At 49.6% G+C, this 24,096-nt stretch overlaps 1 protein-coding gene across 2 annotated transcripts; it reads right to left on the reverse strand.

Annotated features, from left to right (window-relative positions):
- Positions 1-339: 339 nt before the first annotated feature.
- PAK6 (p21 (RAC1) activated kinase 6) lies at positions 340-16,836 on the reverse strand. 2 transcript variants are annotated; one of them, XM_074149255.1, is made up of 8 exons: positions 16,633-16,836; positions 11,096-11,713; positions 8,093-8,584; positions 7,585-7,718; positions 4,648-4,774; positions 4,331-4,456; positions 3,558-3,692; positions 340-507 (listed from the first exon to the last, which is right to left on the reverse strand). In XM_074149255.1, exons 1-8 carry the CDS (start codon positions 16,834-16,836, stop codon positions 340-342), a joined length of 2,004 nt encoding a protein of 667 aa, XP_074005356.1. The 2 variants fall into 2 exon arrangements, with proteins under 2 accessions (XP_074005356.1, XP_074005357.1); XM_074149256.1 differs by lacking the exon at positions 3,558-3,692.
- Between the last annotated feature and the right edge of the window lie 7,260 nt (positions 16,837-24,096).

The following is a 24,096-nucleotide window of genomic DNA, read 5'->3' on the forward strand; positions in this document are numbered from 1 at the left end:
GCCACGGTTTGCAGGAACTTGCAGACATTCAGATACGCAACTTCAGACTCCGCTTTAAAACGCCGCTCTGGGGAAGAAGCGACCCACAAGTCAGGAAATGCCCGCTTCCTTCCTGAGCCATACTCGCCCTTATTTGATCTAGTACGTATTGATTGTCTTCAGCAAAAGAGAAGCCACAAGCGGCTGAGAACGCAAGGACAGGATCCACATTCATCCGCCAAAAAGATCACTGACAAGTTCCAAGCACCATTCAAGGGACAAGATTGCCTGGTTTCTTGATTATTATTATTTTTCTTTTAATAAACATTATTTTTTGCCAGCATTTCCCCTTAGGTGAAGTCAGCAGGTAGAGGTGCGCTTTCTGTACTGTTGGATGAGGGGCACCAGGCACTCTGGAAGTCCTGTCTGGAGCAAGAAGGGGTGATCCAGAAGCTCTTGTGCCGTCGCTCTTTCCAGCGGGTCCCGCGTCAACATCCTCTCCAGGAAGTCTCGCAGAACCGGGGAGGTCTGTGGAAAAGCAACCAGCCACGTCAGCCCCGTGAAGGACCCAGCAACAACTCACGCGTCAACAGGTTGATGGTTAAAAAGCACGTTTTTGCACAGAAAGCAACGTGAGACAGCGCGGGTTTTAGGCTGCAGCAATAGCTTCCTGTCACAGCACTGACACGGGTTGTTTTCTTTTTAATGGGGCACAGCAAACAGGGACAAGACTCCCTGCCACGTCCTTCCATCTAAGTTCATTTTGTTTCCCGTTTTGTTATTTAATCTTTTCTGCGTTTCAGCTCAGAAATTCACAGAATCCCAGAATGCTATGGGGTTGGAAGGGACCTCTGGAGATCATCTCCTCCAACCCCCCTGCCAGAGCAGGTCCACCCAGAGCAGGTCCCACAGGAACGTGTCCAGGTGGGGTTTGAATGTCTCCAGAGAAGGAGACTCCACCACCTCTCTGGGCAGCCTCTTCCACCCTCACAGGAAAGAAGTTCCTCCTCATGTTTAGATGGAACTTCCCATGTTCCAGTTTGTGCTCGTTACCCCTTGTCCTGTCCCTGGGCACCACTGGAAAAAGACTGGCCCCATCCTCCTGACACCCACCCTTTAAGTATTTACAGGCATTGATCAGATCCCCCCCTCAGTCTTCTCCAGACTAAAAAGCCCCAAGTCCCTCAGCCTTTCCTCATCAGAGAGATGCTCCAGGCCCCTCATCATCTTTGTAGCCCTCTGCTGCACCCTCTCCAGCAGTTCCCTGTCCTTCTGGAACTGGGGAGCCCAGAACTGGTCCCAGTGCTCCAGATGGGGCCTCACCAGGGCAGAGCAGAGGGGGAGGATGACCTCTCTCGACCTGCTGGCCACACTCTTCTTGATGCCCCCCAGGATGCCATTGGCCTTCTTGGCCACAAGGGCACATTGTTGGCTCATGGTCATCCTATTGTCCACCAGGACTCCTAGGTCTTTCTCCTCAGAGCTGCTCTCCAGCAGGTCAGCCCCAACCTGTCCTGGTGCAGGGGGTTATTTCAACAGAATTCCCCCTGCCCGAGGCACATCACCTGGGTGTGAAGGGTCAATCAATTCATTATTTACTGGCCACAGATTGTGGGGAAAAAAAGACAACCCAACTACACAGGATTCCCAAATCGGTTTTGAGAGCCGGGAAACCTGATGGTGCTGGTACAAGAAGATGAAGAAAGCGCAGAAGAGTTTATCAAACAAGCTCAATGACCTCGGCAGGTTTTGTCCTTCGAAAGACGCGTAAGAGGCTGCTGAGAGCCTTAGACCCAAGACCCGCTCTTGCTGCTGCCAATCCTCTGCATCATTAAAACGGAATAAAGGATGAACCTTGGTATTTATTTATTTATTTTAACGCCGCTCATCGTTACAACCATTTGAGATCGGGGGCTTCTTCCCAGCTCTGCTTAACTTAGAAGTAGCTCAGGAAATAGTGTTCATGCTGAGCTACTGCTCCTTTCCTGCATGGTTTGAACGACTTCCCTGCGATTGCCAGAGGGAGAAGATCCAGCCTTTATCCCTCTGCCAATAAATCTACCTGCGCTCTGGAAAAGCAGCTCCGCTGCTTTTCCAGAGCGCAGGTAGATTTATTGGCAGAGGGATAAAGGTGGGGTGGCTTTACCTGCTGCCCCTGGTACCACAGTGGCCATCAACCACCATCAGAAGGGACCCACAGCCGGCGCTGAGCCCTGCACGGGCAGCAGGGACACGGGGGAGGATTGGCCACCAGCCTGGCCACCCAGAGAGTTGCCAGAAGCCACTTTGCTTCCCAGGATAAAGAGAAGCAGAGGAAGACTGTGAAGGGCTTCTGGCTGTGACAGCCCGTGTAGGGTCATCTCGCCGGGCAAGGCGCGCGATCCAGACCAGGATGGGCTTTCCAGCCCCTGAGGAGGGCAGGACCCGTCCAGAATGTGACCTTGGAATTTTAATTAGTGTTGGAAAGGCAAAGAGGAAAGAGCAGCTGTTGATGTTTGAGCGTGTGCTGTTAGTTCAGCAGTCTGCTCTCTTAAATAATTCAGTTTCAGCAGCTGCAGATATTCTGATTAATTGGAAAGGCCGGAGAGCTGCGAATGCTGCAGAAGCTGTTTGATCTCAGAGGCTTGGGCTGAAATGAAAGGAGGACTGCTCTAAGTGGTGACTAAAAGGTAATCACTGGATTTCTTGTGTCACTGCTGCTTTTTCATAAGAAACCATGAAGCTGAGTTCATCTTCAAAGCAGCTGCTGTGTCTCCACGAGCTCCGTCTGTACTGAGCTCTCCTGCCCTCACCCCAACACCATCCTGTGGTTCTGAAAGCCATGGAGCAAGAATCACAGAATGGTTAGAGTTGGAAGGGACCTTAAAGATCATCCAGTTCCAACCCCCTGCCATGGGCAGGGACACCTCCACTAGAGCAGGTTGCTCAAAGCCCCATCCAGCCTGGCCTTAAACACTTCCAGGGATGGGGCATCCACAACTTCCCTGGGCAACCTGTTCCAGTGCCTCACCACCCTCACAGGAAAGAATTTCCTCCTAATATCTAATCTGAATCTCCCCTCTTCCAATTTAAAACCGTTACCCCTTGTCCTGTCACTACACTTCCTGAAAAGGAGTCCCTCTCCGGCTCTCCCGTAGGCTCCCTTCAGATATTGGAAGGCTGCTGTGAGGTCTCCCCGGAGCCTTCTCTTCTCCAGGCTGAACAACCCCAGCTCTCTCAGCCTGTCAACTTCTCTCAAGAAGGTCTCAAGAGCAAGGATCCTCCTATTTGCTTCCCTAGAAGATGAGCTCCTCTATCGACAGCAGCCAGGTATTAACTGTTGGGTCCACCTGCAGCAGCTTTAATTTGCATTATCAGGTTTATGCCCAAGTGACCTTTACATTATTAGGGCTGTTTCCCGAAGCAGCCGCTAGCTGTCAGCAGCAGCTCGCACCCACTGCGGCACCAGGGCCAAAGAGGTTCCCCAGGAAACAAGTCCTAGCAAGATCACCTTCACCGCCAGCTCCACTGGGAAGGGCTGATCCAGGTGTTTCCCCACAATCATCACCCGGTTTATGAGTGATTACCAGTATGCTCACCCTGTGGAAGTTTTTCAGTCTGGGAGGAGGGCTGTCACGGAGCCTCTTCATTGCCTGGACCGGAGAATCACTAAAATAGGGGGGTTCTCCATCCACCATCTCTATCACCATGATCCCCAGCGACCAGATATCCACCTGTGGGAGCCAACGTCACATCAATACACACAGGTTCCTGCTTTGGTGCCTTCACAAAGACTCCACCACCCCACCCATGACAAATGGTACCAAGAGAGTCAAACATTAACCCACTCGATGCTGTGGGGCTCCTTAACCACAGCTTAACAAAGACACCTTCCCACCTGGGACGGAGCCCTGCCGGTGTTGCAACACGTGTAGGTCTGCAAGTAACTGCTTGTGCTACACCTGGTTGGTTGGTGAACGCAACTCATGGGTCTGCTGCCAACTGCCCTCATTCCAGAGCTCCCGCCTGCGCCTCCCCTCCCCTCATGGCACTGATGGATTTGCTGATGCCCATCGTGTCACGGGCTGCTCTGGGCTCACATCTGCCCACACGACAGCAGGGACCAGCCTGTGCCAAGCTTCAGGGGTAAGAATAGGCCAATTTCACACCTCCTTCCCGGAAGCAGAACAACCTGTTTTTCTACCGTTTTAGGAAATATTGTTATCATCACAACCAAATCTGTAGTCATAGTAGTATTTATATTTTAAACAGACTGTAGAGGCTCCTCCTAGAAAAGCCAATAGTTATTTTCCTGTGACACTTCAGAATGTTATTTGCCACCTCTCCTGATCCCCGGGACGTGGTCCCTTACCTCGGTAGCGTACGGTATCCTCGCAATAACTTCTGGAGCCATCCAGTAGGGAGTACCCACCAGGGACTTTCTCTTCGGTACATCTTTACTGATCTGAGCACAGAAGCCAAAATCTGAGAGTTTGACCTGCACAAAGAGAAGAGCAGCCAACCTTCAAAATGATTTTTAAGCAACATGGAGGGAAACACCAAAGACAAAGATGACAAAAGGAGTAAGAGGACGAGGTACAAACAAGGGATTGTGAACAGGAAGGAAATAAGGAGACGGACAAAGGTAGAGCAGCAGAGACAGAAAACAATTTGTCTGAGGAAACACACCCTTCCATCCAGCGTCAGAAGAATGGAGTCGCTCTTGATGTCTCGGTGAATGACCCCCTGAGAGTGAAGATACGACAGAGCCTGTAGCACCGATTCACACACCGTGGCAATTTGCTCTTCGTTTAGCCTGAAATTAAAGAGAGGGGAGTTGAACTGCTTTGTACCGGGCAGGGGACGGTGCTCCTGCTCCTCTCGCACGGCACAGCGCAATTCTGAACTTGAATTGCAGAGACGTATCTTGGTTCCCCACGATCATTCCTATCTCACTTTTACTGTCCTTCTATGAGCGTCTTTTACCGCTGGAAGCTTTGTCTCACTGGTCAGCAATTTCAAGTTTTCCTACGTCTAATACAGAGAAATTGCATTTTAAATCTTGTGTCTAAATTCATTCTGCAAGATGCTGTTTCAAGCAGTTCTGACAGACAAGTTCTTCATGCCAAGGTGGCAACTGTCGAGACAGCTTTTTTTTTAAGCAAACACGATAAAGCTATTGTTCACAAGGCGTAATTGTGCACCTTTATCCAGAAAGCATCGAGACACGTAATTCGATAGAGAATCTAGGGATCCTTATCAGGTTTCGTGCAGCTGTAACTCTTTGGATGCTCTTACACCTCACCGAAGGTATCACAGGTTACAAACAGGGAAGACATTCCTGAATTTCACCACTCATTCTGGGAGCACACTGAGGATGGGCACCAAGAACCTTGTCTTCAGAAGCTTCTTCTGTTTGGAATACCAACACCAGAACTTTCGTGATCAATTATCAGTGAAAATGGTAGAAATGGAAATTTTCTCCTGTAACTGGGGACAGCGACAGCGTTCTCTGCACATTTATACTGAGCAATACTACAAGTTCAGTATTTCAAAGAATAGCCGAAGTACCCGATTTGAGCACTTTCGATTCTCAGCCTGTCTCTGGCAGTTGTTTCAAACACCTCTCGGTTGAGGGCACAGAAGTGATACCTCCTCAAACCCAGGTGTGCGAGGAAGACTGAGGAGAAGAGAGCTCTCAGAAGGCAGGACGCTGCAGAGCCCACCACGACCTTCTTGATACCTAAGAGCAATTTCTACGTATTCATGCAGGAGGTCGAACCATCAGCTGAGAAATTTATACTCCATCAATTCATTTGGTGTCCCATGTCTCACTCTACCAAACCCACCACCTCAGCAGGACACTGCACGCTGTGGCCTCCTGAAGGACACCCTAAGGACAGCAGGGAACTACTTTTGCCGCTGATTTAACCTCTAACCAGAGAGGGACTTCCCCAAAACAGAACTGAACCTATTCAGAAACAGCGCTTTTCACTTCATAGGGCATGAGCTGGAAGAAAAGCTGACGCCCTTCTGAGCTCCGTGGTTCCAGAAGGTACCAAGAGCTGCACTTCCAGCTGGTCACCGATGGAATTTGGTTTCAGCCGAGTGACTGCATGGTGTAAAACAGATTCCTGGAGGATTAGCTCACTCCTGGAGATGCAAATCAGTTATCACCTTCAGCAAATGTTTAATGAGTGGAATGAGGGTATTTTCCTCCCTGTGAAAAACTGATAAGGGCTCGCAGCTCGCTCTTGGTGTTATGGTTATAACAGATCCTGTTTTCACTATGTAGAAAAACAAGTGTTCAGTAAAAGGTTCAAAGGAAGGCGTCGTAAAATAACTCAAGTCTAGGCTGAGGTCCCACAGCGGAATTCAGTCTCACTGGTGGATGTACACAGACCCTCCATAAACCTCTTCAGAATAGCTTTTTTTTTAATCAGTCGTTCCATTGGTTCTAATCCCCGGTGAGAGCTCCAGGAGTTTCACTGGCTCTGCAGCGCCGTAACTCAGCACTCGCAGACTAAATGTTCTTTTTCCCCGTCCAGGAGCAGGGACGTGATTTACAGTGGAACCTGGGTTCCCAGAGCCCGAGATGCGCCCCCGAACTCAGCGCTGGAGGCCTGGCCACCAAATTGTCTCCAAACCACTCCTCACAGGTGGGGCTGTGGAGGCTACAAAGGACAAGGTGCTTTTTTTATGCCTCCCAAGCACATCACAGATGCAAATCCAAAACAGAGAATCCAACAGAGCAAGACGTGTGCCTTAGATCCACCACAGGCTCGGCCAGGGCTAGTCAAAGCACGTAAGCGAATTAAAGGCACACTATGATTAAAAAAAGTAAATACAATTAGCGTTAGCAATACTACCTAATTGTAATCCAATTAAGATTCTGAATCTTCAAAAAAGGAAAGCTCATCCTCCAGACTTTCTCCGTCAGTCTTTTCACTGGTGTTCCCTGCACCAGTTCTCAACCCCGTGAGACCACTGGGAAGCAGGAGGAGGGTGCTCCAGGGTCAGGGCTCAGACACCACCATCACCAGAGCACCGTGTGAGTGGGACTCTAGAGGCCATTCGAGAACAACTCCTTTGCCTTACAGGAATGCTTTGGTCATTAATTAACATGAAGTGGTGTGGATAACAAAACAAATTTAGGAGAGTGTCCAGCAGTTGCTATCTTTAGGCAATGAAATTTGGGAAGGAGGCCAGATCTCAAGGCTCTGCTGCACTTCTCCAGAGGCATTACCCACAAATTCAACCTCACTAAGGTTGTACCACTGAAAACTATTTCTGTGCGCTCTTTAATACTCCTTCAACGAGCGTCCTGGCCAGAATACAACAGATATAGTAAACAATACTTTCCATGAGTACTTTGTTTTACAGGGAAGGTCATCAAGTAGATGAATAGTGGGTATCTAAAGGGATCAGTACTGTAAATGAGGTCTCTTCTGCACCAGAAGTATTAGCACGTACTTCAAATGGATGACAGCTATAAAGTGTAATAGTTTCAGGGCACCGCAATCACAAGATCTCCGAGGGAAACCGTTCTTCCCAGAATCTCCCCTCTACTGCTCTCACCTCTCAGGTGGGAACACAAGCACTGATGTTGTGGATTTTGCTTCCTACCTGATCTGAGACACGATGTCTGTGAGGGCTCCCCCCTGCAGGAACTCCATCAGCACCCAGAGCTCCTCTCCCACGAGATAGCTCTTGTACATCTCCACTACGTTGACATGTTGATAGTCCCTCATTATCACCACCTGTAAAAACACAGTGGACAATTGACCACCACAAAATCACTACCTAAACTTATCCAACACTTCATCTTATCCAACAAAGCAAATGTGCACAACCCTGTGAGTGCAGCGCAGCAGCCTCCATCCCCCAGTCATTTTTCTTCCTGGTACTGGTATAATTCTATTAAAAGGAAGATGTTTCCTGCTCTTCCCTTCCTTTTACCACACCAACTCGACTGTCAGTGTTACCGAGCGACACGGTTTAATGGTGGGGTTTGGCAGTGTTGGGTTGATGGTTGGACTCGATGATCTGGAAGGTCCCTTCCAACCCAGGCAGTTCTGTGATTCTATGGCTTTACGATGGCAACAGAACCCCATCTCTCATGGGGTTCACTCACCTCATTAAACAGGAGCTCCCGGCGCTGCTGCTTTCTCAGGTCCATCATTTTCACCGCCACCTGCCGCCCCGAGTGCTTCTCTCGAGCAATACAGACGATCCCCGTGGACCCTTCCCCAATCTTTACATAATTCTCCAGCAACGTCCGGGGATCCCCCTGGTCCACCACCATCCTAAGGGCAGCTTTGAACTGCTCGTGAGTGACAACCACCGGGTCCTCGCTGGCCAACTGCCCCTTCGCAGAAGAGTCCTGGGGAAGGTGGAGGTTGCTAGAACTCGTCTGGGTCTGCCGGTTCCTGGGAGACCCCGCCGGCGACGGCCTGCCCTGCGGCAGCGTGACTGCCTTCTCCACCGTTGGGGATTTCTGGGGGGTCCCGGCTTCAGAGACCATCCTGGGGAAGTCGGAGACGGGCTGATCCGGTGGAAGAGACTGGGCTTTGGCTGCGGGGCTGCGCGGTGAACCCCACTGCTGGGGCCTGAAGAAAGCATTAGGCTGGGAGAGGAACAAATATGAAAGTGGAAGAAAGAAGAAGCGATGGTTAGATTAACAGGAGAAATGAAGTCTCAGGTATCGGTTGGGTGTTAAACCGCTCTGGCTTAGTACATTTTGGGGCAGACTGGAGTCAAGAGCTGGAGGTTCTTGCCTCTGGGTCTGCCCAACACAGGCTGCATGACGAGGGGAAGCCACACGGATGCGGATTTTCAAGCATCAGTTACAGGATGGGTGCTGCGCTTAAGGACCTCCAGCCCTCTTTAAAAGGGACCTTTTAAAACACGTGCTTTAAAAAAAAAAAACACAAAACAACAAACAATAAACAACAAAAAAACCCCCCACACCTAAAACAAAACCCACAGAAAAAAAGCAGCTGCTAAAAGCATTCCAGCCTTGCCACCAAAACTCAGGGGCAACCTGTGTTGCAGAGAATTTTAAAATCCTTTATCCCTCTGCGCCTCTGATCTTCCTATATATAAAAGGAAAGAGGATTCATGCCAAAGCTGTAAATCACTTTGATGTCTTGGCCTAATTCCCTTTGGGTAATTACGCTCTGCCTACTGAAAACTCTCTCTCTGCACTTTCCACTGGTACCTGCAGAGACTCCCATCCATCAGACACAGACCTTTGGGAAAAGCACCCTGACCCAGGACAGCTGTGGGAGGCCAGTGTGACACCAAGTGACACAGAGCCACCTTACTGGCTCAAAACCGACCCACGATGAGTTTGGATCAGCTCCTTCCAGGAGCACTCGAAGGCTTTCCGAGACCTCCCACTCGAGAACCAAGCGGGCCCAACCCTGGGTTATGGGATCCAGCGGGATCTCAGCCTGGGGTAACGTGGCTTCAGGATACGCATTCCCACGCGGTGCTACACACGGGGCTGCCGAGAAGGATAAATCTCAGAGTGCTAATACTCACCCTGGAAATGTTGACTAATTAAAATTCACCAACAGGTTAGGTATAAAATACATTATAGACTTAGTTATATGTAAAATAGCAGTGGATCTGACAAAGCAGCAACTTCAGAAAGAGCAAGCCAATCATTTATATTATAGGGCAAAATAAAAACTTCAAAGCAACAAGCTTTTTCTCTCCCACAATTCAGACAGATTATTAATAAAGTTAATAATATGGGTATGGGAACCAAAAGCTGCCAATAAAAAAAAATAAATTTAAAAGAGCCCTCATTTTCTCTGTCTCAGACAGAAAATAATGGTATAGAATTTAATTCTATGCACTTTGGTTTTTAATCAAGGATTTTTGTCAACAGTAAAATCTGCATAAGCCTAACAGACATCCAGCTCGTTTTCAGCCACGAGAGGCCCCGGGAGGCGATTCAGCAGCGCCGGCATCGGGGTGCAGAGCGCGAGCACAGCCTGCCCGTCAGGGTAACTTCCTCCCCGTGGCCCAGCTCCAGCCCTGCCTCCTGCACAGACACGCTCGCGGACACCAGCTATGTGTTTCCCAACTCCTGTTTTGTCTCAGCAGAGAAAAAAAAAAAAGGTTTTATATAACCTAGAGCATGCAAAAGGGCACAGAACACGCACGCAAGCTGACACACGTCTGTCTAACCACACGTAAGGGTTATTTCCTGCTCCCGGAATTTGACAGCCCCTGTATTTTCGGTCTCTGGACATTCTGAGATGTCGCTGGTTCTCCCATTGGGACAGAAGTAAAGAGCACTCGACCTTCCCACGGTGACTATCGGCAGCCCATCAAGGCACCCACCTCCCCATCGTCAGCCAGTTATATCCCCCTTCCGTTCCATCGGCAGTTATGCACTTACTGCACGTCACTATTACACACCATCATCTCCACTTGCGCGGGAGATGAAGGTTTTAATCCCTGGAGGCTGCTAAGAACAGCCGAGAGAAACAACTGCCAGCGATGGGAACCAGAGTTTTTCTCCCAGTTTACCAAGCAGCGAGTCACTCATCCCGGACTGGTCCCGGGGGAGACGTCGCTCTGAGCCGTCTCTTCCTCACCAAACCCCGACAGTCCTGTCCCCGACCGGCAGCACCGCGGGGGCTGACGCTGACGCTCCCGTTGTAGCAGCCTGGCAGATACAGCCGTAACCAACGAGGTGCTTCTATTTCGCCCAGGCAGAAGGATACCTTACGAATGTGAATTACGGCAGTTTCCCAAATGGCAAAAGCACATTTGTGCTACTGTAACGGCATTTCAGTTGTGCCTTTACTACTACAGAAGGGCAAAAATGAGTAAGTCCCCTCCCTCCCTCCCATCCTACGCCCCCGCAATCACAGCTCCACTAACGAGCCGTTCTCCGGGAGACCTGGCTGCCATCCCGAGCCGTGCCTAGCACCGTTCTCCGTGAGGCTGTGTCAGACTCCTGGTTTCCCCTGTCCAGGACCGTTTGGACTCCAGCATCAATCACAACAGTAACAGATGGTTGCGTGATGTCTGCAGTTCCATTTGTCCAGCTGTGCGAGGAACCTCTGCAACTATGAAGTCAGCGTTGAACTCGCTCACAAATACCCAGTAACCATACCTTTATCTGGAGAGAAGGGCCTGACTTGTTCGAGCCGCTGGATGAAGGGAACACGCTGCGGAGCAGTCGCCTCTTCAAGCTGTTCTCCCTGGATTTGGCGCTGGGGCTGCCCTCCCCTGCCGGCCTGGGGTTCGCTGGCCGGAGGGGACAGGGCTGAGGCCAACACTCTTCCGAGCCCTTTTTCCCCGTCTTCTCGCTCTCCCCCGGCAGCGCCGGCACGTGCTGCAGGGCAGGGACACGCTGGAGGCAGCTCCCGTCGGCGCCCTGGAACTCCGACGGCCCGAGGGACTGCGCTTTCATCACCAAACCGTTGGGGTGGGACTGTCCTTCCAGGCGGGGTTTGTAATCCGGCCACATCGTCTGCCGCCGCGTCACCTTGGTCCCACCATTGCAATTGAGGTAGTTTCCGTACCTGTCGGCCCAGTCAGCCTCGGGGCTCTGGAGGTACATGTCCGGGGGTCTGTCCTCCCCCAGGAGCCCCAGGGACTGCGCTCTCCTCCTGCTGGTGGGGCTCCTTCCCCTCAGGGTGTTGGAGCTGATGGCAGAAAGCTTCTGGATGTCGTTGAGTAGCCCGGAGATATAGCCTTCCACTTCCACTGTGCTGCCCCTCACCACCGTCTGGGAAACACCGGGAAGAGGGAGGGGGGGAGAAAAGGTTGGAAATATTAAGGCTCAGTTTATCTTGACAAAGGTTGGATTTTGGCTGTCTAGCCAAAGAATACTCAGGGAATTTAGGAAAAAAGAGAAATGTTTCTTTCTGCCTTTTTACATTGTCCTTTACTGAAGAAAAAAGCCCAAGGAATCCTTGGGTTACGTCCTTCTGTCAGAGGCAGCAGAGCTTTCAGCCAGAACAGGGAATTCTGCTGCTGCGCTCACATCCTGAAGGACACTATGGCAAAACCGGGATGGTTTTAGCACTCAGGACTCGCTCGTGCTGAAACTGTGCTACACTCCATCACTAACTTAGCCCCACCAAGACCTCCCAGAAGTTACAGCACGCCCACCTTGCTGTTCCAGTACACGCTTCACCTCTCCCCGTAGTGTCGCAATCGCCCTCCCTTAGTCTGATCCTCTACAATTTTTGTAATGCATCTTAATCCTGCCCGGTGAAGACCACACTGTTCCAACACCGCATCCCTCCTCGGTTCTGCCAAGCCATTATAATTAAAAATGATGAACAAAGGGTCACAACAGCTCACAACTGCCCCGTAAGCAAACGGTGAAGAACAAGGCTTCCATCCAAAGACGCAACAGCACCACACAAGTAAGACATTTGAAGCTGTTGGTATATTGTGTAGTGCTCTACCTTGTTTATTCTGGAACTGAAAAGCTTACAGAAGCTTTTTTAATGCTGGGAACCAAAATGTGCTTTTCTGCGTTTCACAGAAATTCACGGCACAGGATCACTCCTACACTTTCATGAATCTCTGCCTGAGGAAAATCCTTCCCTGGAGTGGTGGCAATCTCCTGTTTGCTAACTGAACTCCAGGGATCTTCTAAAGATGCTGAATTAATTACACCGAGCCTAATATTTAGCTGGTGCAAAACAGCAGCTCCAGTAATTCCGACAGAACACCCCCCCAGTGCCCAAAACGAGCACCCGGGTTGCTCAGCGTCTGAGAATGAGAGGCAGAATAGAAAGATTTTGCCAAACAAGGTGAAGAAAGGACCATCTGGGTCATATCCTTGCACAGACACCATCACCTGCAGCAGGGAATTCTGCTCTTCAGCCCGACTGCAGCCACACACCTCCCTCCGCACCTACAGCACCTTCACCTTCCTCCACAGCCCCGGCTGCTGCGAGTGCCCAGGGTCCTGAGGACACCGACTCCTCCAGCTGCTCCCAGCGCCTGTGCACCAAACCCGATAGGGAAAAATCCACCACAAGGAAACGGTCAGAAACCCAGTCTCTGGAATCCATCAGTGGGGGGGAAGAATCATAGAATCATTCAGGTTGGAAAAGACCCTTTGGATCATCGAGTCCCACCACCAACCCTACACTACAAAGTTCTCCCCTACACCATCTCCCCTAACACCACATCTAAACGACTCTTACACACATTCAGAGATGGTGACCCAACCCCCTCCCTGGGCAGCCTGTTCCAGTGTCCGACCACTCTTTCCCTGAAGAACTGTTTCCTAATGTCCAGTCTAAACCTACCCTGTTGCAGCTTGAAGCCATTCCCTCTTGTTCTATTGCTAATGACCTGTGAGAAGAGACCAGCACCAACCTCTCTACAATGTCCTTTCAAGTAGTTGTAGAGAGTGATGAGGTCTCCCCTCAGCCTCCTCTGCCTCAAACTAAACAGTCCCAGCTCCTTCAATTGCTCTTCATAAGATTTATTCTCCAGGTCCTTCACCAGCTTCGTTGTCCTCCTCTGCAGGGAGAGTCTCTATCCGTTCTGATTCATCCTTTAGAAACACCAGACGTATCAGCCTATCTCACTAATACACTCAACTAAGAGCACCAGTTCATAGAATCACAGACTGGTTTGGGTTGGAAGGGACCTTCAAGTGGAAGGAACCTTAAAGTGGAAGGGACCTCAGTGCCACCCCCTGCCCTGGGCAGGGACACCTCCCACCAGACCAGGTTGCTCCAAGCCCCCTCCAACCTGGCCTTGAACCCCTCCAGGGATGGGGCAGCCACAGCTTCTCTGGGCAACCTGGGCCAGGCTCTCACCACCCTCACAGCAAAGAAGTTCTTCCCCACATCTCATCTCAATCTCCCCTCTTCCAGTGTCAAACCCTTCCCCCTCCTCCTGTGGCTCCCCTCCCTGATCCAGAGTCCCTCCCCAGCTTTCCTGAAGCCCCTTGAGGGACTGGAAGGGGCTCTAAGGTCTCCCCGGAGCCTTCTCTTCTCCAGTGCTCACCTCACCTCCCAGTTAAAAACTTACTAAAATTTGACTCAAGTCACTCCTTGAGAAGTTGCACTCATTAAGTCAGTCCTGTCCCCAGAGGACAGAGAAGATGGCACTCAGCTGTACTTTGCATCTGTGTTTAAAGCCTGCATCAGATTAATGAAACATCCAAACTTGAGCCAAATCTAAATGGAGAGCTCTTACAAAGATCATGCCTTACTGACCAAAATTTAGAAATTATACTTTAAAAAAAAAAGCGACCTTTTACAAGCTACACATAGTACACATCAAAAAAAGGAAAAACTATGATAGTTGAATCCAGGACCGTGTGTAGAAGGGCTCAGTCTAATCGGGCCAATTAGCAGTTAAAAAAACCCAACTTACTATCGATCAGCATCATTGCACAGGAACTGGTTCAAATGGAGTTCACCAGAAATAATCAATTCCGTGATGCAGTCTAAGAGAGAATTTGCACTTGGACTTACTGGGGCAAACACCCAAGTATTAGTTTAAGATTCTTCTCTAGTTTTTAAAGAGAGCTGGGTATTCTCTCCTTGTTCTCCTAAAGACTGGCACCTCCTTCTGGCTTTTACCATCTACAGGTTTAATAACCCGTACGTGAAAGCACCGCCCGGTACCAGACTCAGGACAAACTCCAGTAAATCTCTTCACGCACATTTCTGTTTTGACAGTGATGCCTCACGCTATTTTTTTTGAGTGTACTTTTCCGAATACTTGGGAAAACTTGCTCGGTTTGCTCCGGGAATGCCACAGGGACAGTGCAAGAGCCCAACTGAGGTCAAGATACAGGAGAGAGCCATCATCTCCCCCGACCCAAAGCCCGATACCCTCTGATTGATGGAAATTGTGTTGCTTGACGTGATTTGCTCTTGATAAATCCACGCTGGCTGCCAGCTATTCCCCTGCTATCTCCCAGGAAGTGGCTGCAAACAGATTACTTGCTTATTTGTTCCAGTCTCTTTCTGGGAATTGAAATTATTCTGACTGATCTGCAATTCCTTGAATTTCATCAGGCCCAGCCGACGTGAAAATATGTAACTTATCTAAGAAGTCTCATTCTGTTCATGTTCTTTCCTTACTCCGGCCTGCGTTCTTACCCCTTCATGCTCGTGTTAATTGTGCCAGCCCACTGGTCATGACGAGCCTTTTCAATAAGGACTGAAGAATAATCATTAAACATTTAAGAGTTCGCAGTGTCGTCTGTTATCAACTTTCTTCCACAATGAGCAGTGCACAAATTCTTCCCTGCATCCCCTGTCTCCTCCTCAGCGTACTTACGATGTCTCCTCAGTGCCCTTTATGTTCTTCGAGAATAACATCTCTTTTTGTGCCTTGGCCTTCCAGGTTTGTCCCTACATAAATTTCTTTCCTATTTGCCCTTTATAACTTGACCTACTTTCCACCCTTCCGAGCAATCCTCCTGCAGTTTAAGCTCATTAGAGAGCTCCTGATCTAACCAAGTTGGTCTCTTATTACACATTTTTATCTCTTCTCTGGGTTGTGGTCCTATCTCCTACTACATTTTGAACCTCAAAGCACACTCGGGACACCGTAAAACAGAAGGCAATGCCTCCTCCCTTTTGCTTTTACCTGTTCCTCCTGAGCAAGCTTTTCCTTTCTAAATCAGTGGTTTCCTCCAAGACCCTGATGTGCCATTTAAGCTGCAGGTTTGATTTTGCGTTAATACTTGCATTATCCTAAAATGTAGCCCCATTTAGTCCCCACCTTTTAAGCATCTGCACACGAAAAGCTAAATATATTCACCAGAGAGACAACTGTTTGCTTTTATGTCCCTCCTAAAATCCGAGCAGTAACATCTCTATTTTACAACTTACCTTCCAGTTTTTAGGCCTCTGTAGGGTTTTGTTTTTTTTTTTTTACCTGGGAACAAAAGCTTCCCACAAGAAAGCAAGACTTTAAACACAGTAATTCTGTCACTGTCTTTCATTTCTTTTTCCAAGGGGTCACGGAGAATCCGCCTCTCTCCGCACAGCAGGTCCCATCCCCGCAGTCACTCAGGACCACACCATCTGCGGATGCCACCGTCACGACACCATCCCAGCCGGCAGCCGACCGAACTCTCCCGGCTACAAGGGCCAGTAACTTGTTCTCCTGACCAAAGGACTTGCTTTGAGGACATTCTCCTGTTTATCACATCCCACTTTGTGTTGAACTGCTGCGTTATAAACTCTTTTAGCCTAAACCCTCCTGCGGCCCTGCTCCCCGCTGTCTCCCGTCCACCCAGCCACCCACGAACCGCTCTCTCCTCTCCCACCCGGGTTTCCCCGGCATCTTCATTACCGGCCAAAGTCGCTCACCCAGGAGAACAACAAACTGGCTAAAACAGGTCTCTCCAGGAATTGTCCGCTTCCCTGTACAACAGCCGAGCACATCCCAGCCCCGGCAGCCTTCACAGGTCCTTCTTGTAGTGACGGCAGCCAGCTGGGTATCTGAACAGTGACACTACTGTCCTTATTTCTCCTGAGGTTACTCTCGCCACAGAAAGAGACAGTGTTATGAAAGCCCAGACGCTGCTATCCACTGACTTCCCTACACATCCCACCCTTAGCCCTATTTAATTACATATGGGGCAATGGAAACATTCCCCAAGGAACAGCGAAGCCCCAGGGACAGGGAAGAGCAGTCTTCCTCTCTTACCTTCATAGGCTGGAGCTGCATCCTGGTGATCCTTGAAGGGTCTACCACTGGCTTGGGGCGCCTCAGGGTGTCCAGAATGTTCTGCCATTGAGGCGGCAGGCCCACAAATTTGCCCTCCTTTGGGTCAAATGAAGTGTGGACACGGTGCTCAAAGTTCTGCGGGGCCGAGATCTCCGGGCGTTTCTTCTTCTTCTTGCGGAACATGATGCCTGAAGCAGAGAAGGCAGCGCCGTCAGTGCTCCTGCATGTCTAGGTCTGATAAGCCCAATCAGTAATATCACGTATCAACTATATTAGTTAATTACATTGTATTAAGAACGTTCTCCAGCGACAAGCATTTTAACAACAGAGTTGATCGTCTGCTGTTGCAGCTGAGGAAACAGAGACAAGAAGAGTGCAATGGCTTGCCCAGGACCACCCAGCAGGTCGGCAGCTGAGCGAGGATTTCCAGGGACATCTTCAGTGCTTTTAGCCCACAGTCCCCCCATTCCAGAAACGAAACACACACCTGGTCCATCTACAGCTGATCTCCTACCACTTGGTTTCCTTTGTTTCTCCAAATTCATATTGCCTGATATAAATGTTTTAAATACATATAAGAGATACCTATTTATATTTTACGGGCTTGCACTGAGGTTAAATGGCTTTGGAGTCCAGCCAGTTGATTGTCCAGCCACTGAAGATGCTGCCGATTCCACTACAAGCCTGGAATGAAGGGTGGTTACGAAGAGGGCTCAGGTTGTCTTCTCACTGGTTACCCCAAGTAATAAATACACATTCGATTCCCAGTTAAAGAGGGCAGAGCTGTTGCCAAAGGAAGAGCTGCCCAAAACTGATTTTGGATCTGAGTTTTTCTAGCTCAGACAGAGGGTTTGGGAGAGAGAGAGGAGGTGGTAGCTGGAAATCAAACTGTCAGCAGGTAGCTGAAGGAGCTAAAATTAAAAACTAAGATTCCTTTCCCTTGGGGGCTGAGAGAGACAGTTTGTGTGAACAGCCATTGCAATTGCAACAAGGCAAAACCAGCTAACGCTTAAATATACCCAAACAGGAGAGATGTTCCAAAGCCGAAATTAGACTTTATAGCCCCCCTAAAAAAAAAAAAAAACCACAAAAAAACCCCCACAATATGATGTAGATAAATAGAAAGCCAAAAGTTTTAGACCTTTTTGAAAGTGGGAAGATATGAAAGAAAAGCAAGAACCAGAGCTCCGCACGGAGTCTCAGAAGTGGGAAAACTTGACTAACTGGAGAACTGCGATGGATGGACACAACCTCTTTACAAAAGACAGAAAGGGAAGATGGGGTGAGGGGGAAGTTACTCTTTCCATGAAGAAAGAGCTCAGAGGTAGGGAGATTTTCTATGGAGAGCCAGGCTTTCACAGCGCAGAGTGAGGGGAGTCAGAGAGAAGATCGGCACGAATCAAAACAAGAGAGGTCACGACTGGAAAGAAGGAAAAACCTTTTTGTGGCCAGGATTGGAGCAGGCTGCCCAGAGAGGCTGCCCAGAGAGGCTGCCCAGTCTCCATCCTCAGAGATTTTCAAGAGCGAGTTTGCTCTTGAAGACAAAGCCCTGAGCAGCCTGGTCTGACCCTCAGAGCAGACCCCGCTTTGAGCAGGCGGTTGGGACTACAGATCTCCAGGGCCCTTCTTCCCTGAGTCGCTCTATGATTTATTGACTGGTTTGGTGGCTTTAAAGTTAGAAGTATTCCAAATCACATTTTCCTATTTGCTGTTGGAGGAACATGTTTAATGGGCAGGTCGCTGTTGTGTGGAGGCGATGGAAGTGGCGTGCTCCAGAGCTCATCAGCTCCTCTCCGAGATGCTTTCTCTCAATGCAGAGGATGAATTGTGCAGTGAGAGCCCTAAGAGAGATGAGACAAAACAGAGACCCGGTGCCAAAACATTTTAGGTAGTTCAATCCTAAAGCTCTCTAGCTCGGGAAAAAGCTGTACAGGTTTCTTTAAAGCAATTAATATCCACCAGTAGAAAAAAAAATAAAAAATTATATGCTCTTTCCTTCCCACTGACAACTTTAATATTAGCATTTGCCTCTCACTGATACTGCTTAAAGCCATGAACGCCACCCTCTGCCTTGACATCAGGTAGAGGAATTTTGCCACCCAATCTTAAACCCCATAGTGGCCACACTTCCCCTGCACAGGACCTCTGCTTCCAACTATTTGTGCTGAATGAACATTTACAAGGGTCAGAGACACAGCTCACACACCGAGATAACGTGTCGTGGTGAACACAGTTCTAGAGGCCACTGATCTCAAAAACCAGCACACCTCATGCTTTTTTCCCCGTGTGACATTTATGTCAAACATTTTCCAGGTTGTTCCACTTAGAACTTGTTTAGGGAGCAAAGTGCTCCAGGTGAACAACAACTTCACTCCCTGGTGCCAGACTGAGACCCTGAATAAACATACACACTTGCTTAAAATCTAAAGCCATGATCCTGTAGCCACCGGGATGGGAAGTGTTTGTGTTTCTGTTGCAGAAGGACTTTTTACACCATCTAAACCCCCGACCGTGCAATCCATCCTCGATGAAATACAGACTTCACACGCTGCCAATGCCCATCGCAACACTGTCTGCGTCCAGAAACAACCTTGCAGTTGAGAAAGAAAGCAAAAGGCTGGGCAACTGAAGACACACTTACAAAAGAGGCTGGAAGCAACTGCCCTGCCTAGAAGAGCAGCCAGAATAATTCTTTGCTTAGAAAGTGTTCCAATGAAAACCCAAATACATCTTAATGGAGAGTGTCTGTGCTCCAGGTCTGCATCGCAACCGCTCAAACACGGTGATTCATCACTAAGGCCCCTCAGGGGCTGCGTATTAACCAATAATCGAGACTAAAGTCACAGGGCAAGTCTTTAAGGGGAAAAAAAAAAAAAAAAAAGGTACAGACAACGCTGGCAAGATATTCTCATAGCTCCTGGTGCTAGTGCTACTCAAACCAACAGCTGGTGCTACTGAGGAGCTCCCACAGCCTCCCAGGAAGGCAGCAGTAGATCTGTAGTATTATAAAAAGTGCTTGAGCTCCAAATCCTTGACCAAATGTCACTCCTGACAGGTACTCGATCCACCAGAACAGGGGCATTTCCAGAGAGAGCGACGTTACTATTTTAGCCAGTATCCTTCCTTCCCCTGCTCCTGCTCTCACAGCTTCATTCCCCATCTCAGCTCCGTAACGAGAAGATATTCTGTGTCTCTCAAGTTTGCTCTTTAACTGCTCCAGGTGACAAGGGGTCCTGTAAAACATGGTGTTTCAAACACCACAACCATTAGCACTTGCAGTAGCAATTGCTTCCTGAACGTTTCAATCATTTCCCCATAAGGAGAATGATTCTAAATTACTTCAAAATGTATGTTTTTTAAGCTGGGGTGATATTTTGGCCCCAAACAGAGCGGCGGCTCTGACGCCAGCAGATCAGTTTGTACAGGCATAAACACAGTATCTGTGTCTTTAAATTCAATCACTTCACCTCTCAATCCACTCCTGGACTCCACTTAGATCCTGTACACAAAAGCACAATTCCTAAGCCCAGAAAGAAGCTTCTACCAAGTTCACGGTCAATTTTAGGGTGATGAACTGACACGGCCTGCATCTGCCTTATCGGTTTACAATAGACATCTTAAAACCCACAGAATGTAATCAACCCCAAATACGACACATCCCCGGGTACCCACTGACATTTGCTTTACGTGGTCAGCATCAATCTTTGATGATAAAGACATTGCCAGATCAGACAGGTGGTTTAAAGGCACACCGCGTTAAGATCAAATGAAATTCATACACTAAAAATAGTTATTTGAAATCCAATGGATCGTAATAATCCGTGTAGGTTTTGCATTTCACTGAGAAGCTCTGTATTTAACCAGTCTCCTTTCGCTTAGTGCTTCTCATGCAAGAGCTATTTACTTGTATTTCCAATACCCAGCTAAAGAACGTTTAAATAAAAAACACAAAACAGGCCTTTTCTAATTCAGTAAGAAATTCATAAGAATATTTTATGCATGTAAAATTTTGTAAATCAAGCCAAACCTGTATTTAAAGCTAGACAGCACCCCTTTAATATAATAACACAAATACCGTGACACTGATTTTATAATCATCTGCTAGGCTTCAGTCTTTCATTCACTGCTGACAACTGTACTGCAAGAAATGTCACAAACATAAATAATAAAAGTCACTACCACAAGACAAAAGCAGTCGGGGATTGAGATTCTCTCAGCGATCCATTCCTGCTGCCTGGGAAACCACGTTAGATTTTCCAACTCCAGATAGAGCTGCTCCGAGACGATGCCGTTCCAAAAGCTGGCACATCTGCCAGGGAGCAGGAGGGAAAAAATCCCCGGGCAGCGGGTTCGGAGCAGGGGAGGGATGAGCTGGGAAGGAGGGGTCAGGCTGGGATGGGAGGAAGGGGTGGGAAGATGAAGGATGGAAGGGAGAGGGGGGAACGAGAGTTCGGGAGGGGAAGGGGGACGGCTGGGGGCCGGGCAAGCGAGGAGCGGGGCACGGGAAAGGATCAACCCCGCTGTAAATAAAAAAAAAGAAGTAGCTAAAGGTTATCGGGACTCGCCGGTGGCTGAGGCAGGCAGGGGAAGCGGCGAGGATGCGCTGTCATTTCCCCCGAGCGGCCGCCGCCCCGCAGCCGGGCTCCGCCGGGGCACAGGGCGAGCTGTGCGCGGTCGCTTCTCGGGGACAGGGGACAGCGGGGAGCGACCCCAGCCCCGCTCCCGCAGCTCCCGGCTAGAAATAAGCTCTCCCTCCCCCCTCCCGGCTGCAGCACCCCAACCCCGTGCTCCTTGCGGGGCTCTCCCAGCTCCGGACGCGGCTCCCTACGTTCCTGCCGCCCCACGGAGAGAGAACGCCGGGTCCCCGGGCTGAGGGCAGCGATTCCCGGGATTTCGAGCCATCCCTCGGCCAAACTCCTCCAAGAGGAGGGGGGGAAGAGGAGGAGGAGGAGGAGAACTCTTCCTACAGGACCTGAGGAACTGCAGTATGCAGATGGAGTTTGGAGTAGGAAGATGAAGAAGATGCCAAAGAACCCACCAATTAAAAGGAAAAACACATTTCCACACTCTGCCGTGCGGTCGCTGTCATGGAATACATTTCAAACGCAGTGCAAGTCAAACAGGCCATTATCGATGCATGTTGTGTGCATATATGCATGTCTTCATGCATGTGTTCATGCACACGCGTGTCTCAATGTGCACACGTGGTATTTCACTGCATTCCACACCTTCTAAAATCCTAATGTTTGCCCTCCCGAGGCTGCTGACGTGATTGTTATTTATAACAAGCCAGAAACGTTCATAGCATTTTGCAGACAAAGAAAAATGACAGGTCACTTCCCCGAGGAGCTCACAAACCTAAATGTGACTTCACCCAGCAAGAAATGGCAACAAGAGGGTGGGCGAGAGGGGGCATGAAAGGAAAATGGTCTGAAATCCGAAACGGGGTCCAAGAGCACCGAGCCTTGTCGCATTGACACCTTCCACCTTTGTCTGCAATTCTAGTTTTAGAAATACTGGTTTAAGGTACTTTTTGTTTTCCCTCCCGAAGGAGGAGTGGCTCTTCGCTCGCTGGGCTGTCACTTCCCCTGGTTCAAGTCCTTTCCTTCCACCCGTCTCCCCTCACCAGCCCCCCATGGCAAAGCCACCCGTCGGAGTGAACTAACAGCACAGCAAACCCATGCAATGCCCTAAATCCTGCCCGAACGCACACATGAGCGCACAGATTAATATTACATTAGAAATGAGCTTAGGGAGAGACATATTTGTTATATTGGTGGGTTTATTTTTGACAAATGAGAAAACACAACCGCTTGACGTTTTTTGCCGTGTCTCCACTGAACAGGGTCTAAAGGCTGCGGCGCTGCCTCTTTCTTCCCCGCTCCATTTCCTTGCTCATAAATTAGGATTAAAACCTGAAACGCAGTGAACGCCTGTTTGTGAAGCTTGTTTTGGACACTGCAGTGACATACTTCTAGGTGTGTTTTAGCTATATCAGCCCAAATTCATTCTGGGACTTGCAAAGAAAAGACCTCTTGAACTTTCCGAAACCAGTACAGGCACGTCCCAAATGCTCATGCGCTTTTCCCCTTGACAAATAATAAAGTTTTCCATTATTTACAGTCCCCTAGAAGTTCCAGTTAAAGTCTCTGTCCCATCGTGCCGGTCTCTGAAGTCAGGCCCCACCCCACAGAGGTTTGATCTAGACAGGCGAAAGGTAAGGAAAAGGAATTATTATCCTCATTTGCAGACGAGACAGAAAAAAAAAATGACTAGCTGGGTTCCTTCCCAGCTACCTCTAGATTAGCAAAAAAGAGCTTCCAGGCGTGTCTCCCGGCTGCTTTTTAACTTCATATCAAGGCCGGATCTGGACCCAACACACCCCAGCTTCCACCGGGAGAAGACGTGGACGCGCGGTGCCGGGGGAGCCACGGCACGCTTTGCCCACGTGTTGGATCCCGAGAGCGGCAGGTCGGTCCCGGCACCCGGACAGAAACCAGCCGCTCAGACAGAAATCACACCCACACCTCACTGCGATCCAGCGCCTCCATTACAAGATCAGCCTTTTCCCGTGGGGGTTTGGGTTGCCAGGGGGCTGCAGCGGCAAGTACCACGGCAGCACCACGAGCCAGAGACGCTGCAGGTCTCCGGCTACCACAGAAGCCACTGTAATGACTACGGCCCTTTTCCCCCACCTTTTAAACCCTCGGATCCTGCTCTGGAGATACAAAGCCACGCGGCGCTGCGCCTCTGACACCTGCCTTACACACGCACACTTCACTGCCCCGTGCCCAAAGAGCAACCACGCCGTTTCACGTGGGTTTACTGACATTATTTTGCCACCAAGGGTGCAGCAGGGTTAACAACAAGCGGCTGCATTTTGCTGTTAATCCAGAATAACAAAGAGTTTCAAGACAGGGCAGGACACGGGGCTTCACTCACCTCCGCCTTGTGTGACACATCCGTTCAAAATGAGCATAAAAACACCAGCGAGATCAGAACGTAAGGTTCTGTCTCCAAGAATTCCCATGAACGGCAACATCTCACATACCAGAGATGAGGTTACGTCAGGACAAGTGCAAGGGGCCACATCTGCAACGCGGGGCCACATCTGGCACGCCGGGCCACGTGGCAGACGAAGGAGCCAAGGCACTCGGCTGCGTCTGGGGAACAAAACACGCTACTTCAAACACGGGGTGCCCCGTCCTGCGGCTCAGCTGAGCCGGGAAACCTCCACGTCACGTCACACCACGGACGGCAGACCCGGCGGGTTACGAGAGGGGAGGCGCAGCCCTGTGCTGCAAATGAGCACAACACAGACTTTACTGTAGGGGAGCCCAAAGCAGGAGCCAAGGAGTCACACACTGTGAGCGTGGCACATTTCTTGCCAGGGGACCTGGCCCAGCAGAGGCACTGGTGATCCCACACGTCCTGCATCACGCT

This window comes from Numenius arquata, chromosome 6, assembly GCF_964106895.1.
Source record: "Numenius arquata chromosome 6, bNumArq3.hap1.1, whole genome shotgun sequence".
Lineage (NCBI taxonomy): Eukaryota > Metazoa > Chordata > Aves > Charadriiformes > Scolopacidae > Numenius > Numenius arquata.